Source organism: Lichenostomus cassidix, chromosome 4 (assembly GCF_008360975.1).
Source record: "Lichenostomus cassidix isolate B80296 chromosome 4, HeHo_3.0, whole genome shotgun sequence".
NCBI lineage: Eukaryota > Metazoa > Chordata > Aves > Passeriformes > Meliphagidae > Lichenostomus > Lichenostomus cassidix.
The window spans coordinates 26,674,254-26,690,241 of NC_139484.1; the positions used below are offsets into that span (position 1 = coordinate 26,674,254).

Genomic DNA, 15,988 nt, shown 5'->3' on the forward strand with positions numbered 1-15,988 from the left:
CTGTGAGACTTTTTGGGTCTAGTATTCTTTGAAATGCTATTAGATATACAATCTTTTTGTGGGGGGCTTATTGAGTTGATGCAAATTTAAATTGTTTTTTCTGAAAAACCATAACAGGACTTGTCAGAGGAAACTATTTTGGGGATTATTTCATCTGTGAAGGTACCAGAGTTCAGACCTTCAAACAAAGTAAGTATCATCTTTAATTTAAAATAAAAATTAAAATAATCCACAAGCAATGTCCCACATCTCCAACTACTTCTTGCATCGATGCTAATGAGAAATAAACACAAATTAAGATGTGTTTTGGGGAAATAAGTGTGGCATACAGGACTGCTTTAACTTGTTATAGCTATGGTATCTATACAGTATATGCTAATGGAAAATGGTGTGGAGGGTTACCTTTTCAAATTACTTGTTTTAGTGTTGTTTTCCATGCATGAGTGTGATTGTAACTCTGTGAGGCTTTTTTGAGTCTATACTATTTTAATGAAAGTAGTAAGATTTTACTCATAAGCAACTTTAAAGCAATCTAACACTAGTGTCAATTTTATTTCTTTGTATTAATATAAAGGAAGTGCTATTACTTTTATGTTTATTTTTGAAGTGTTAACTTCAAAACAGCTTAAGCATTATTGTGCAGTGGCTAGCATTTTTCAGAATTTAAAATTAGCAAATACTCCAGGGTGTTTTTGTATTTTCTGGCCCAGTGTTAATACTTGTCTCATGAATACTTGCTTTGTGAGGACAAAGTGATGTTTTGATTTGGAATCACAGATTGGTTGGGGTGTTTTTGTTTGTTTTTTTTTAACTTTAAAGTATTTTTGTATGTTTCTAAGGGAATTTTATGTACTTCAGTTTGTGCCCATACACCCTTGTGCTGTCCCTGGGCATCAGTGAGAAGAGTTTGGCTGTACTCTCTCTACTTCCCCCCCATCAGATATTTGTACACATTGATAAGATCCCACTGACCCTTTTCTCCACTCTGAGCCATCCCAGCTCTCTCAGCTTCTCCTCATATGGGAGATGCTCCAGTCCTTTAATGCTCTTTGAAGCTCTTGGCTGGACTTGATCCAGTAAATCCATGTCTCTCTTGAGCTGGAGAGGACAGCCTGCAGGGAAGATAGGAAATTTAGTACACTCAACACTTGTGCTGTATGAAGTTCATGTATTTTCTTACTCAAGCACTGCACACACTTGCAGGTTGTACAGACTGATGAAACTGCAAGAAAACCAGATCATATTCCAGTCAGCAGTGAGGATGAAAGAAATGCTATTTTCCAGCTGGAGAAGTCTATACTATCCAATGAAACTCTGGAAAGTGAGTAGTGCAAACTAGCTTCATAGTAATGATGAAGCAGATCTGTAATTCTGCAAGAAGTAGAGCTGATATCTGCATGGCACTTCAGGAAACTTTAGATATCTGTGCTGTTGCTTGACATTACCCTATGCTTCTGTATTTCTGAGATTCCTGGAAGTTTTAGGGTCTCTGTTATGCTTGCATGTAATTACAGCACTGATGGCAGTGAGGAGACAGCAGCAGGGAATGGAAATCTTAAGAAGGGGAAGAGTGCTGGCTAGATCCCAGATGGACTGGAAGTGATTTGGGTATGAGAAGGCTGAGATTCACTACTTAGAGTTATCAATCTGAAATGATCCTAAATTGTGAAGAGTGTTAACTCTTCAGTTTCCTCAGCATCTTCTAGATGTTAAAATGAGGATGCTCAGATCCCATTTTTATGCTTGGCCCCATGAAGAGGTCATTGAGCTACAAATACATGCAAGCTTTTTTAGCCCATGAACATGGGAGAAAGATTAGCTTATCTCTATCTCATGCCATGGGGTGTCAGCCCAAAACTCGGACTCCAGTGCTGCTCAGTCCACAGTGAAATTGTTGCAGATAAGCTAAGCTTAAAAAGGGAATTCTCACAGGATGGAGCAAAAGTGAGGTGGAGTGTATGAGAAACATCCATAGGAATGTTCAAAATCTATTCCTCGTGATGCAAGGAAAGTAAAATTACAGAGCTCTCTTGATGTTTATTTCATTATTCACTTTTCACAAGTGGTATTGCGAGGGGCATTTCTACTTCTAGCATAAGAAAACAAATAAGGCACCAAGCCCCAAGATGTGAAATCTTTAATTTGTTAAGATTCTAGCTCCTATAAATTATGTTTAGGACATCTACAGTTTTCTAATAATAATTTTTGTTCTTTTTTTTTTTTTTTTTTCTTATGAGCAGCAGACTTGCAAATGAAGCCCATCTCGTTTGAGAAAGATGACGATAGTAATGGGCACATAGATTTCATAACAGCAGCGTCAAACCTGCGAGCCAAGATGTACAACATCGAACCAGCAGATCGGTTCAAAACAAAGCGCATTGCCGGAAAGATTATTCCTGCCATTGCAACAGCTACTGCTGCAGTATCAGGGCTGGTGAGATTGATTTTTAAAATGCATTTTTCTTTCTCTTACTGTTTATTGCCTGAAACTGCTGTTGTCTGGGTATTGATTACTGCTACCCTGACAGAGGCTTGTTTAAAGAAATGGATTTATTTCTTATGTACCAATAGAAAAGGTCATGCTTGGTGGTTTTAGAGAAATACATGTAGTGCAGTTAGCTCAGTGCAGAGCTGTAGTGCCAGCTGAAGATTGAGCTGTGGCTGGGAGCCTTAGGCAAGTGGTCGTGAACTGATGCTGACCCTTTGCACAACAAAGGGCAAGGGGACCTGTGGCCCAGCCAGGTGACCAAACACTCAGACACTGCAGGAGCCAAGGACTCAGTTGGAAGACCCTGGACTGTCAAGCACAGAGACAAAAGTCCAGGCAGTCCTTTGTTCAGGGCCCCTTCTCCCAAGGTACCAGCTTGAGTTGTTATTCTGTTGCTACAACATAATAAAATTACTTACAGGAACCAGAGGTCTGAGACTCTGCTATGGGAAACCCAGGGTCAAGCCAGCAATGAAACCTTGTCTGACTGTGAGAGTGGGATGAGTAGCGAGGCACCCATTGAGAAGCTGCCCACTATGAAGGGGGTTTGGTCCCAGCAGTGAAAGTCTTTGGTGGTGGGAGTGTGGCTGCTAGAGTGGCTCCTGAATGGTCAAAAAGGGAAGTTTCCTTAACATGGTGAGCCTTTGGTGCTTTTGGTTTTGATTTGCTGGACAGAAGGATGAGTTTGAATTCATCATTTTGGTTTGTTTTCTGCCATTAATACTAACTTCCATCAGAATGCCTCTGCCAAGAGTGGAAAGGATCTGTTATGTAGTAGTTCACATTCATGCATCTCAACAGAACCTTTGTGGAGGTTTAATGGACCAAACAATTTTGGAAGAGTACTACATTGAGAACACTTCTGAATGGTTTAAGTATTTCCCTTGGCAGCAACAGAATTTATTTCTGTGGCATAGTGGATTGCATTTCCAGATGTTATTTACTATGCTGATTGGACAAAGGCTGATCTCATTAACAACTTTCTCTTGTTGTTCTCTTGCTGGCCTCTTAACTACACTGCAGTTGATAGCACAGTACTAAAACCTGATAAATAAATTCTAATTTACTGCAGGTTGCACTGGAACTCATCAAAGTTGTGGGTGGCTACCCAGCTGATGCATACAAGAACTGTTTTCTGAACCTAGCCATTCCCATAATGGTCTTTACAGAAACTGCCGAAGTAAGAAGAACGGAAATCAGGTAGGAAGGACGATGGCAGAAGGCAAGGGCAAAATTTGGAAACCTAATAATTGATGCTTAGAACTTGCTGAGCCATTCCAGCAGGTGTGAAGTTTGAATAGTTATCCCAGATAATCAGATGAAGGCCTTATGTGCTCACATAGCAGAGCTACAATGGAACCACGGCTTATGGCCATACTCCAGTTAAGCATTCTAGATACTCAAGGTTATTTTTTGTTGTTGTTTAAACTTGAAAGATGATGAATTCCTTCATGCTTGCTATTAAACTCTGTTACCCACTTACTGTGTACTGCTAGAGGTGCACCTCTTAGTGATATGATCCTCTTAATACTGCAAAGGGTCTCCTGTAATGCATTGCTCAATAATTTCCTATTTTATAAAATGCAGCCCATACTCATCTATCCTAATTTAAAAAACAGTGGGTGTAAAGGCTTAGATTTGTTTTCAGTGGAAGTTGTTACTTGTAAGGCTTTAAAAATCTAGTGAAGGTAGATGTGTGCACACTTTTGCATCTTATTCAGTACAAGAGCTGCTTTTCAGTAGGTCTGAGAATTCAGGAACTTCATTGTCAGATACCACATTTACTTAGAGGTTTTAGTGTGTATTGTTCTTAGCAAGGTCAGAGGGCCGGAGAAATGGCAGCAGAGAGGGAAGGGATTTTTGCTCAGGATTAAACAGCACATTGCTAAGAAGACATGGCAGTTCAATAGGCTGTTAAAGGAAATGACTGAGTTCACACTGAAAAGTAACAACCTTTTACTTTTTAAAACAGAAATGGGATATCCTTTACCATCTGGGACAGGTGGACAATTTATGGGAAAGAGGATTTTACTCTCTTGGACTTCATAAATGCTGTCAGAGTAAGTTATCTACTGTCCTGGGTTAATACAAGACAAGAGGAAAGGAGTTTCTTGTTTTGGGTTGTTGAATTGTATTTTCGTTTTTTATTTTCATCAAGTTACTGTTCAAACCAGAATAACTTCAGTGATAATGTCAATGGCAATGTCTCTAAGTTAAGGCAACCAAACCTGTTCTCAGATTCTTTGTTAATCCAGTTGGCTCAAATGTATCTTAATAAAACTTCTGTCAGTGTCCATGCATTAGCAGATTTTCTGGTTTGGTCCTCTGGATTTGAATAGTTAGCTGTAGTATTAGCAGCAGTACTATCTGCTGGTTTGGGCAGCTGTTCTAGCCTTTTAATAAGTTTTAATTTGTGAATTCTAGGAGAAATATGGAATTGAACCAACAATGGTTGTACAAGGAGTCAAAATGCTCTATGTTCCTGTGATGCCAGGCCATATTAAAAGACTAAAGTTGACGTAAGTATAACTGGAAAATGGATTTAGTAATGCAAGTGCACATAAAAATTACGTTCATTGGTTATATCAAAAGGTCGTGTCTGACAGCAGTGTTTTCTCTCCAAGTGGTTTCTAGTCATTAATATTTTGGAAAGAGAAAAGATAATTTCTTTCTTTTGTAAAAAAAAAAAAAAATAAAAAGAAAGTGAATTAACTTCTTTGATGAGGAAAGGAGAATTGCAAAATGCTGCTTTACTGTTGAATACCAGAATGAGAAAGCTAAAGAAGTCTGACAGTAATTCTTTGGGGGGAAAGAATGTACCACGGTTCGGTTCAGTCGTTTTGAAACTGGCTTAAAACTAATGGTGATATTTTGCAGCTTAGCTCGGAGGGAGTTAATGTATTGCTTGCAGTTTAAGATTTCTGGAAATCTGTTCAGTTACAGTAATTGCTTGAGATTCTACATCACTTTGGCCCCTGTAAAATGATGGCATTCACAAGGCTTTGCAATGCTGCTTATAGACAGGAAATTGACGTATTGCACACTGGTAGTTTGGCAGGATGTAAAGGCAGGGCACTGCATTTTGACTGAAGTCCTTTGCAAAATAACAGGCAGATCTCACCCAGGTTTAATTCTGCCTTACATCTGTTGATTGAGCTGCTTTAGCTCAAAATCTGTTCCTTACAGCTCCTGTGAAGTGTGTGCTGGTCAGTGCTCACAGGGTTTGCTACAGCAAGTGGATGCTCTGATCAGTACTGTTTCGAAGGCCTGCCAGTACTTAATATCAGGCAAAGTAGCATGAGCAAGCTACTTCCAACTCCCAGTGAGAAAAGAGCCTGTAAACTGTAGAGTGCCTGGAACGTTAAGATGAGAATTTACAGCCTGTTTCCAAAAAAGTTGCTTACGTGCTTTCTGTTACACCTGTATAAATAATTTTGACTGAGTGGGGTATGTAATGAAGTCGAAGTTACGGTGTGAAGCTGCCTTCTTGTGAATATCAGGATTTCTTACTATTCTGAGACTCAAGTCAAGCTTTTCATGGAGTAACAGTGGCTTGAGGTTCTGTTAAGAAACAGTCCCGAAAGCTTCATAGGATATTTGCACAACAGACTCTGGTCTTGCTCGTGTGTTTGGGTTTTTTTTAAATTCTTTAGAATCTTGCTGTAATGTAACAAGCATTATCAGACTCCTTCTTCATTGTAGAATTGCAGCATTAACTGATGGCATACTCCTTCAAAGCAAGGACTAGTAGCTTGGGACTTCCTCATGCAAATGAAAATTACCTCAGTGTCTCTGCTGAGAAGAGGCTAATGCTTTGTGTTCTTGCTAGGAAACAAGTATTTTGGGGAAAGCAGCTTTTTGACCTGCACACTAAGGCATATCCAGAAGGGAAATCCTCTAGGTGCCCTGTGAGGAATAGAAGTGTGTGACTCTGTTCCCCCAGCCTCCTAGCATTTGAGCTGGCCTCATGAGCTAGTTTTCCAGGTTAGCAGGAAAATAATTTTGGGTCATCCACAGATGTGTGATGGAAGTGAGGTTGGCTGACCTGCTTCAGTATTTTGGTGTGCAACACACAAGTACTGGCTGTAGCTTTTGAGAGTGCAGAGGGAAAAGGGGGGAAGTTGCACTACCACATGACTTGCTTACAGAGTTTAAACTCCCATTGTGGTCATGGAGAAAGAAATCCCAGATCCTGTCTGGTTTTTCCCCTCATCTGTATTCACCTTTGAAATTCAAGGACTTACCATCTTAACCCCAAAAGAACTACTTTCTGTCAGAACTTACAATCTAGTGTCTGCACTGGGATGGTTCTTCCTAAAGCATTGAAACTGGTGTTTATTGGTAGACAGAAAACTTACTCCTCCTCATTGACCCAAGTTTTACACAGAAAACTAACTTTACCTTGTGCCTCAGTAGGATGCTAAGGAGAAATTGTGTCTGTGAGGAATCCCATCCAAAACTGGCCATGTGCTCTTCTCTATTGTACTGAGCACTTGTGGGTGAACAGTGGAATAGCTCACTAATGGGCTGTGTCTGTCAGGAAAATGTAATATGATTTGCTGAAGGTGGAGGAACAGCTTCTGTGTCAAAATTTAGAGGCAGCTTATTCTCCATTTTAATTTGGTCTGTGGTATGTTGGGCCAGTATGTATTGCTGGCAGTGAAATTCATCCGAGTCCGGCCCTGAATTTCCATCGCCAATCCTTCTGGTATTTTTACAAACTCTTTTTCATTTCTTTGTAGGATGCAAAAACTTGTGAAACCATCAGCTGATAAGAAGTATGTGGATTTGACAGTATCATTTGCACCAGAGACTGATGGAGAGGAAGACTTGCCAGGACCACCAGTGAGATACTACTTTGTTCAGCAAGACAATTGATGGTAGAGACACAAAAGTCACTCATGGACCATTTGTTCTGAAAGGAGTGTGCTAATTTTCAGCTATTAAAGATGGTACTATATATTTCTTTTCGGTGAAGCCTTAATTAAATGGTGAAAATCAGTGGCTTTGCACTGAAGACAAACTGGATTTATGTTTCTTCTGCTCCTGTGCTCTTCAATCCTGTTTGCTCAAAGGAGGATTGGTCACTCCATAAGATGGAATGCCCAGTACAGTCTTTACCTTAAAGACAAGATTTGTATTGAGGAAAGCAAGAAGAATAGCGAACCTAAGAAATGCTCCCCATGTGCAAATCAGGCACTGCTTAGAGAAGAGTGCAAAAAATGGGAGAAGCACCATTTTATGATACTCCTGGTGTTCTAAAAGCATCTCATATTCTTTTCATGTTACTTAAACAAGAATTTCATTCTTGCCATCTACATGTGAGATTTAATCTATCTGAAAGGCTTAAACTCCCACTTAAAAGCAGAGGAACTGCTTTCCTGTGTGGCTGGTTAGTGGTGCCGTGGTCCAAGCAGCTGTCTTGTGTCAGTCTCAACATGGAAACAGAGGGAGTGGGTGTAAATTGTCAAAACTCCCCCGAAGTCCAGAGAGCTGGAATTGTTGATTATCTGCACTAAGACTGTTCTTTGTGGAATATGGCAGTATGGGGAAAGTAAAAACCTATCGGAGAGCCGAATTAGCACTTTCAACAATAAAACTTGGTCTTCAACAAAGAGAAAATGTGGTTGAGCCTTTCTGCCCTCACCCAATTTAAATCACTCTAGCACTTGATGGCTTTAAAGGGAGGAAAAGACAAATGCCTCTGGATGTTTGTCGTAGCAAACTGTTTCCTCAGCTGCTCCTTTTGGTACCATTTCCTTACAGCAAGTTGTTGTGCTGTACACCTGTCCTCAGCACAAGTCTGAGCTGCACTGAACAGTGCGGTTTTTACCTTCATCCATTAGTTACTGGGATATATAAGTATAAAGGTTCTGCTTAATTGGAAACCATTAGGGACTAGCTTTGCTGCTGTGGTGAGGCAGAGGCGTGTAAAAGAAATGTCATCATTTAACTATAATTTAAAAATTGGATACTTGAGCTGGTAGTTCTTTTTTTCTCCCCATCATGGTAGAACACGGTGAGGTTAAAATAAAAATTGATAAACTAAAAAAGCTTTTCATGTCTTTAAGCTCTAGAGATTGTCATTGCACAGTATCTCCTGTAACTGTTGCAAAAGCTATTAACAACTTAGCTGTTTATCCTCGATCATAATTTATTCATATTTAATGAACACTATTGGTGAGGAGTTTTACCTCTTTTTTTCCTTCTCAGCTGGTAGTCGTCAGGAGTAACATATATTAGTACACAATATTCTGTACACAAAGATGTACAGAACTGAGTAGCTGGAATCAATACAATTATTTCAATATTTTGGATTTAGTCTTATGTGTGGGATGCCTTCTGGAAGGTGTATGTAGTTTTGCAGTTTAGTTTATAGATACAGTTTTCTGGATTAATAGTACTGCTTTTTAAATATACTTATTTTTTTAAGAACTTCTTTTAGAGAAACTTTGAAAGATGAGATGAGGTGGCTACATTTAGAGTGCAGAGGAGGCACAAGCAGGCAATGAAATGTCCTTCACAGTGTATTAGAGTCTGAACTCTTAACTGACATCACTAATTAGTTCTAAGGATCACTTAAAGGTTTAGATCAAGTTAAAAATGCTGTCACCTCTCACAGTTAGAGGCTGGGAAACAAAGGAAATTTTGAGTGAGTATATTCCAGTACCTTAGTGTGGTGTTACCATCATGCTTATGCTTTTGAAATCAGCAGAATATAAGAATAGTAAAGTACTATTCTAGGATGCCGTATGACTGTCCTCAGGGTTTAAAGTAAACTGTCAGATATAATTAATGCAATGGCTTTTATTAATGACAACACATATGCCTTTGAGAACCTTGTCAAAAGTCCTGGTCAAGGCTGGCAGGGATCACAGCCCGAATTTACAGACAGGCCTGTATCTCTGTGCTGCTCTTACTTACTGTGTGTGTCTGTTGGATGGATGGATGGATGCTCTGTGGATGGGTTCTGCTCAGTTAATTGCTGGTTTGGGAAAACTGAAAATGCACAATTGGTCTAGATATTTGTTAGCACACCTTTAAAAATTTTGGACATTAATTTAGGTAAAATCTCACAACTAGTAACTTCAAGAGGACTTTCTGTAGAAGGACTTGGCATGGCTCATTAAAACGGTTCTTCATGTTTCGAACTTTTCTGAATTGCTGATATGGAGAGTCAATGTGTTTATATTGAAGATCATGCAGTGGAGTATGCTGATTCAGTATGAATTTGTGTTTGATAGAGTCTGTTGTTCCTACTTTTTATCAAAAGTCTCTGCAGGTGCTCAGCATGATCATACTAAAAAGGCTCTCTCTGACTGGGCAAGTGAATTCTGGGGTGCTGATTCTCCAAATCTCCAGTGTTGTCACCACCAGTGCTACCAAGCTAGAGGCTTGTAGTATTACCTGTAATCTGAGAACTGCTTTTTCTTTTTCTTTTGCTCATTGTAATGAAAGCTTGTGTTTATCTAGGACTGTTTGATGCACTATTCCTGTGGAGCAGCTAGAGCTTGCTGTCTTCCTGCAACAGTGAAGAACTGTCTTTCCACTGGAACACTTTGAATAGCTTTCCTTCAAAATGTTCCTCGAGAGAGAGCAGTTGATTTGCAGGAATGAAGTTTTATATCAGTAATGAAGAGCCTTCTCACTCGAATGCTTTCTTGAAGAATTTGCTCATATTTACACCACCTTTCCCTGAATTTCTAGCACTCGTAATAGGTGCAGGAAGGTTTGTGCAGGCAAAGTGTTAAGCAACCAGCTCAACAGTTCTCTGTGGTTAATCAAAATGTTTCTTTAATGTGAAGAGCAGAGAGGATTCTGTGTGAGGATATTGCTGCTGTTAACAAGACTGCTGGGGTGGATCGGATGGATTTAGGCTTTTATTACTACTACCACGAGTAAAAAGTAGATGTTTCCATATTATTTTCCCACCCTTTCTCTATGTACCGTGAAAATGTGAATGCTTATTAAAATGAAAAAGCTGTTCAAGAATAGTGACTAAACAGAAAGAACACCTCTAGCACCACTTGGGCCTCTGTCACCTCATCATGGCTTCTCACATCCTGAAATAATGTGGGTTTGAGCTAGGCAGAGCTTGTACATCTGGCAGACTTGTCATCAAGCACAAGTAAAGATTTTAGATAAGTTCATGATCTTCATGTTCCTAATTTTTCTTTGTGTCTTTGAAACAATGTGGATGTAGGCCAGTTGTTTTAATAAATGAACTGATTTTCAGCCAAAAGCTGAAATTAACTTGAAAGGTCTATCAATCCCTGTTAATTACCACCTCTTGTGCAATTGCAAAAAGCATATGTGCAGCACAGTGCAGCAGTCTAAACCTTTGTCCAAAGTTTGATAAATTTGACCGGAGACCTTTTGAGCACTTATTTTTGTAAAGGTATATTTGGTGTGGTTGATGAAGTAGCTGGTGCAGGTGCTTATCCATGGTGCAAAAAGCTTATTGAGGCTCAACCTTAAAGGTGCCATAAGTTCCAGCATGGAGAACAGCAGTAGAACTGTGTTGCTAAAGTGTATCCTTTTATATGGCTTAGGTGAGATAGGGGGAAGAAGTTTTGGGTTCCCACTTCTCCCAGCAGCATACGAGTCTCAATTTCATACTGAGGGGAAAAGCTGCAGCTCTAACCTCATGCATACCGAGCAGCATGTCTTCACAAAGTGATCGGAAGTATTTTCATGAAAAGGAAGTGCTAACTTTGCACGTTATGATGTGCATCACTTAAGCTGTATTTTATTTATATTAAGTGATGTGTGTCATTTAAGCATCACTTAAAAGTGTATTTTTGGGCAATGTTTTGCCGGCACTGTAAGGTACTGCGGCTTTACGTCCTAAAGCCGCTGTTTTTTGCTCATTGTTGAGTTCTTCAGTAGAGTTTTAAACTAAAAAATTGCAACGCCCCGTGGTGACAGTGGATGTTTCGTAGCGTTTGGAAACCCGAAGATTTGAACTGGCTTTTCCCACCACGGGAAATAAAACGGGGTACGTTCCCCGCCCGTCCCCTCAGAGAAAAGGGCGGGGCGGTGGCAGCCACTGCTTCTGCGCAGGCGCGGCAGCCGCGCGCGCCTAAATCAGTTGCTATCCATGGCGCGCGGCGGCCACCGACCAATGGGAAGGGGCCGGGGGGGCGTGGCCGGGGCGCTGCCGCCCGCCGGCCGGCCGTGCGCGCGCGCGCGCCCCCCGGGAAAGGCGCGCGAGGTTCAAAGGCGGCGCGCGGGGCGCGCGCCGGCTCCGGTCAGGCATGGCGGAGGCTTTGGTGAGAGAGCGCGGGAGCTGTCGGTGTCTCTGTCTGTCTCTTTCTCTGTCTGTCTGTCGGTCTGTCTGTCTCTGCCTGGCGTGTTGTGTTGTGGGCAGCGGCCGGGCCCACCCGTAGCGCAGAGGCGCGGCCCTCGGCGCGCTCCTGACGGGAGGGTCGGGGCCTGTCTTCCACTTCCCCCTGAGGGAAGCGAGGCCGGAGTTGGGGTTCCGCGCTCGCTCCGGTCCGGGCTGCTGGCACAGACACCTGTGCTCTGAGGGCTGGTCTGGCCGGATTCCCGTTCCCCTCAGAGCACAAGTGTCTGTGCCAGAGCTCGTTCCCCTCAGGCTGCCTCTGGAGAGCCACCTTCCACGGGCGAGCGAGCCCATCAAGAGCAGGACGCTTGTCCATGCACGCTAGAATCGTGCTTAAGTTTTAAAACTTTTCATGTGAAGCGCGACACGAACACAATAATAAATGAACTGTTAAAGGCTCTTTTAGGTCCGTGACAGGAATTTTTCGTTTCTTCAATGCGTAAGGTCTCTTTCCAGTGCATTATGCTGCACTTTGGTTCAAGGGGAAGGAGTTTAAGCTCGAGTGCCAGACTGTTTGCGGAGTGCGATTCTGCGTAGTTTCTGAAGTGCCCACTTTTGCTCAGCTGTTTTCCCATGTCACCTAGAATTTCCTTCTGCCACTTTAAACCGATGTTGAAAATTTGCAGTGAAATCACTCCGTATGGGGTTTGGTTGTTTTTGATACCAGAAGTAATAAACAAAGGGGAATCACAAAAAAGTGCAAAGTGCTGTCACTGTGGCAAACTTCAAAAAAACGCGCTAACTTCTCTTCTGTTAGGACTAGATGATCTCCGCATTGCATATACTCTTTAAATTTACATGAATGAGGAATAAGTTTTTTTTCAGCTAAACATTTACATTTTTTGAGATGTTTTCCTGTGACATTTGTGAAGAACTGACTTTGCTTAGGTCTTGAATTTTTCTTGTCCTTTCTTCCTGTTTTATCTTCTACAGCCCTTGCCAATTCCCAGGTCAGTGGCTTTATTTCATTTGTTGTCACAGAAAGCAACACTGATAGTGCACTGCTGTTTGAATTATTACTGCTCTAGTTGTGGTAGATGACTGTAGTCCTGTCTGCTGTTTGAAGGGCTTTGGTTGTACTCAGGTTTCGAGTTTTCAAGCATTGGGAGTTAATCGAGGCTGTAATTTTACCACAGCACAGCGATGTGCTCTCACTGCCTGTCAGCGTTGTGTTCCCTGTGATAAACACACATAAAGAATCGTCACGGGAGCAGTTAACACGCAGCAGCAGTTGTGGTGTAAGGTTATGCCCTGGCTTGCATTGTGGCAGTTCATTCCTTTTCCTTACTTCAAAGATTATTCGTGCAGTTGTTATACAAATGTTGTCCAAGTCCTTAGATTCTCTGTGGTTTCTGTCATGTAAGTCTCCTGTAAGACTCTCTTACTTTAGATGCAACAGGTGCTTTGATGGTTCTTGTGTAAAGCTGAATTTCAGGCAGTTGTTACGGGGGCTGGAGCATTCTAAGAAATACGGTGCTGCAGTAACTCCCAGTCTCCCACTGCTTTAAGATGTCTTGAGAATCCTCAAGATCTGCTTACTTTTTTTTCTGTCAAGTGTCATCATGCTTAGTAAAAATTGATTATTATTTCTTCACAGAGCCATTTAAAAAGAGACTACAGAGCAAGATTCTGCCATGGTGGAGGGTAATTTGCATTTAAACATTTATTATTAGATTCTGGAAAACTTACATTGATTTTTGTCTGAGAGCTAAATGTCAAAACTGTGATGTATCGTATTAAACTGATCATATGATGTTTCCCAAATATCTTGTATTTCTTAGTGGTAAGAGGAGCAAACTCTGCAGTGGGACAAAGATCCAAGGGTTTCCTTTGTCTTTCTTTGCTGAGGCAGCAGCTTCTGGTGTAGCTGTTCCTAAGGTACCCCTAACTGGACTGCTTGAGTAGAGAAGCAGTAATCTGTGCAAACGTGTTGCCTTTCAAGGAGTAGAGAAATGAAACCCTCACAGAGTTCCGTCATATTTGGACCTTACTGGTAAATGTTAGAGATTACTCTGAGCGTTTGCAGTGCTGTAACATCCTTTACATGCATGTTAGAAGTCTGTAAACTTTTTGTTACTGAAATCCATTTCTGGACATGCATTTTATGAACTTACCAAATCTACACAATTAACTATTTGTAAAGGTATAAAATGATCATTGTGGGACTAATATGCCATGGCTTTTCTAGTGTTATTTTGGTTTTGATCAACACTGGCTAGTGAATCACTCAGTTCTGCCCTTTTCATTTGTGCTGGTTTGAAATGGTAATCCAACCAGCTGAGCTGTTCACTTGCTTGGATACCTCAAGCCAATTCTTGCTGCTGAAACATTTGTGTAAGTACAAACATAACTTGTTTTACAGGGTGACTTCCTGTATGAAGGGGATAGATGTGCAGCAGCACATTTCATTTTTAGGTCTGCTGTGATTGGATCACTGTGCAGGCAACATAGCTTGAAGTCTGATTTATAAAAAAATTATTTATTTCAAGTGCAATTCTAGTCAGCCCAAAGCTCATTTACCTCAGGGCTGTTGCAGTAGTTGCATGTTTTCTTTTATGTAGAGAGAATTCTTCATTCTTACTGTAATCTGCGACAGTGAGGCTTTTTTCCCCCTGGAATTCTTATTTAGACAAGTTCTTTTGCAAATATCTATGCATGGAAATGGTATGTAAAAATATATTAAAGTTGGAACTAGGGGAAATAATAACCTAAAATATTAAGAAGTAAAGTTTGCTACTTTAATATTTGGGTTAAGAGCATTTGGTATTTTTGATTGAAAATATCTTTTTCCCTCTTCCTTCTAGCAATAAAATTGATGTACAGCCAGGTCAAAACGTACTGAAACTCATACAGGATTGCTTTGAAAGTAAGCTCTTATTTGGTGTTTTGCTTAATTTCCTGATAAAAGAAAAAAGGTAATTTCTTCCTTGTATTATATTTAGTGATAAGTAGAGAGAAATGAAAAATAGGGATAAAATGGATAAAAATAGTATTTCTCAGGGTTTTGAAGAGCCCCTTCCCAGCTTCTTAAAACTGTGTTTTGGCTGTCTTATGAAGGTAATCTTTTTCTCAAGCAGCTGATTCCTTTCTTGTTTGGATTTACATGACCTTAATAAGCTTTAGAACTTGTTAAAATAAATTGAAGCCTGGACAATTCCAAGATTCCCGTATTTACAGTTTTTTCTTCATAGGTTGCAGCAGTGATCTTACAGTAAACTCTCCAAATTGCTCAACCGTTGGTTTGAAAAATGAGAAGAGGACTTCAAGGCAGAGCAAAAGGATAAGTTATGTCAGTATCACAGTGCAGCATTGGGTTCAGTTGCACCAGGGTACAAGTTTAATTCTGTAGCATTTAGTTCTATATGAGCACTTGTAAAAGTGTATAGGCTATAATTTAATTATCTGTAATAGTTGTTGAAAATGTGGGTTTTTTCTTAGTTTGTTTTGCTGTAATAGTAAATATTCTATGAGTAGAATTATTTAATATTCTTGTTCCTTGGAGTTTTACTATTGAAAGCTTCTTCAGCTTTTTGTCCTGGATAGTTAAATTTCTCATGGTCTCAGGTTGAAGCATGCTGCCTTATTACTGGTGGTTGGTATGGCTGTCTTGGACTCCACTGGAGTTGGTTGTGGTTACTTGGCCAGATGTATGGACACAGTTCTTAGCTGTCACATGGACAGTAAAATTTAAAGGTGATTCATATATAAAAGCAGCTTGTTAACTCTGTGCAATAACTTCATATATCTTTAACTTTGTTGAAGAGTGGAAACAAGTTGAAGGCCTTGTTAGTGTGCTGCCTGAGAAGATGATGCCAATAATCTAGTTTGTATATTTAGTCTTAATACTTTGGTTTTACTTTTTTTTCTTTTAAGTAGGATATTCCATTAATGGCAGGGTTGACAACAGGCAGACTTGTGACGGTGTTTGTTTACTTTAGTGTGATGTTAGAATACAATATAATTTCAAACCAATTCTTGCTAAACCTCAGCCTGTCCTAATTAAGGTGAATTAAAATGTTTAAATTAATCCATTCTAATGACAATAATAAATAGTTTACCTGGGACAAGCAGGATGTCTTTTTAAAGCTGCATGTAGATTTTTACTGTGCATGCTGTTTTACCTGTTGCTTGAAATTTACAGTTACTTTTAGAAA

The 15,988-nt window shown here is 40.3% G+C and overlaps 2 protein-coding genes across 3 annotated transcripts in view; both read left to right on the forward strand.

Moving 5' to 3' along the window:
- The window catches only part of UBA6 (ubiquitin like modifier activating enzyme 6), a 29,421-nt gene extending 21,311 nt beyond the window's left edge, over positions 1-8,110 (forward strand). Inside the window, exons 27-33 of the mRNA XM_085058445.1 lie at positions 118-189; positions 1,204-1,321; positions 2,241-2,434; positions 3,561-3,688; positions 4,461-4,548; positions 4,913-5,007; positions 7,231-8,110. Of these exons, the coding sequence (XP_084914571.1) occupies positions 118-189; positions 1,204-1,321; positions 2,241-2,434; positions 3,561-3,688; positions 4,461-4,548; positions 4,913-5,007; positions 7,231-7,366 (831 nt within the window). The 3' untranslated portion in view covers positions 7,367-8,110. The remainder of the gene's footprint in view (positions 1-117; positions 190-1,203; positions 1,322-2,240; positions 2,435-3,560; positions 3,689-4,460; positions 4,549-4,912; positions 5,008-7,230) is intronic.
- A 3,534-nt stretch (positions 8,111-11,644) lies between these two features.
- Positions 11,645-15,988, forward strand: part of CENPC (centromere protein C) — a 28,753-nt gene continuing 24,409 nt past the window's right edge. For both annotated transcript variants that reach the window (XM_085058446.1, XM_085058447.1), the window contains exons 1-4: positions 11,645-11,760; positions 13,432-13,478; positions 14,639-14,700; positions 15,026-15,113. In XM_085058446.1, coding sequence (XP_084914572.1) covers positions 11,746-11,760; positions 13,432-13,478; positions 14,639-14,700; positions 15,026-15,113 — 212 coding nt within the window. In that variant the 5' untranslated portion in view covers positions 11,645-11,745. The remainder of the gene's footprint in view (positions 11,761-13,431; positions 13,479-14,638; positions 14,701-15,025; positions 15,114-15,988) is intronic.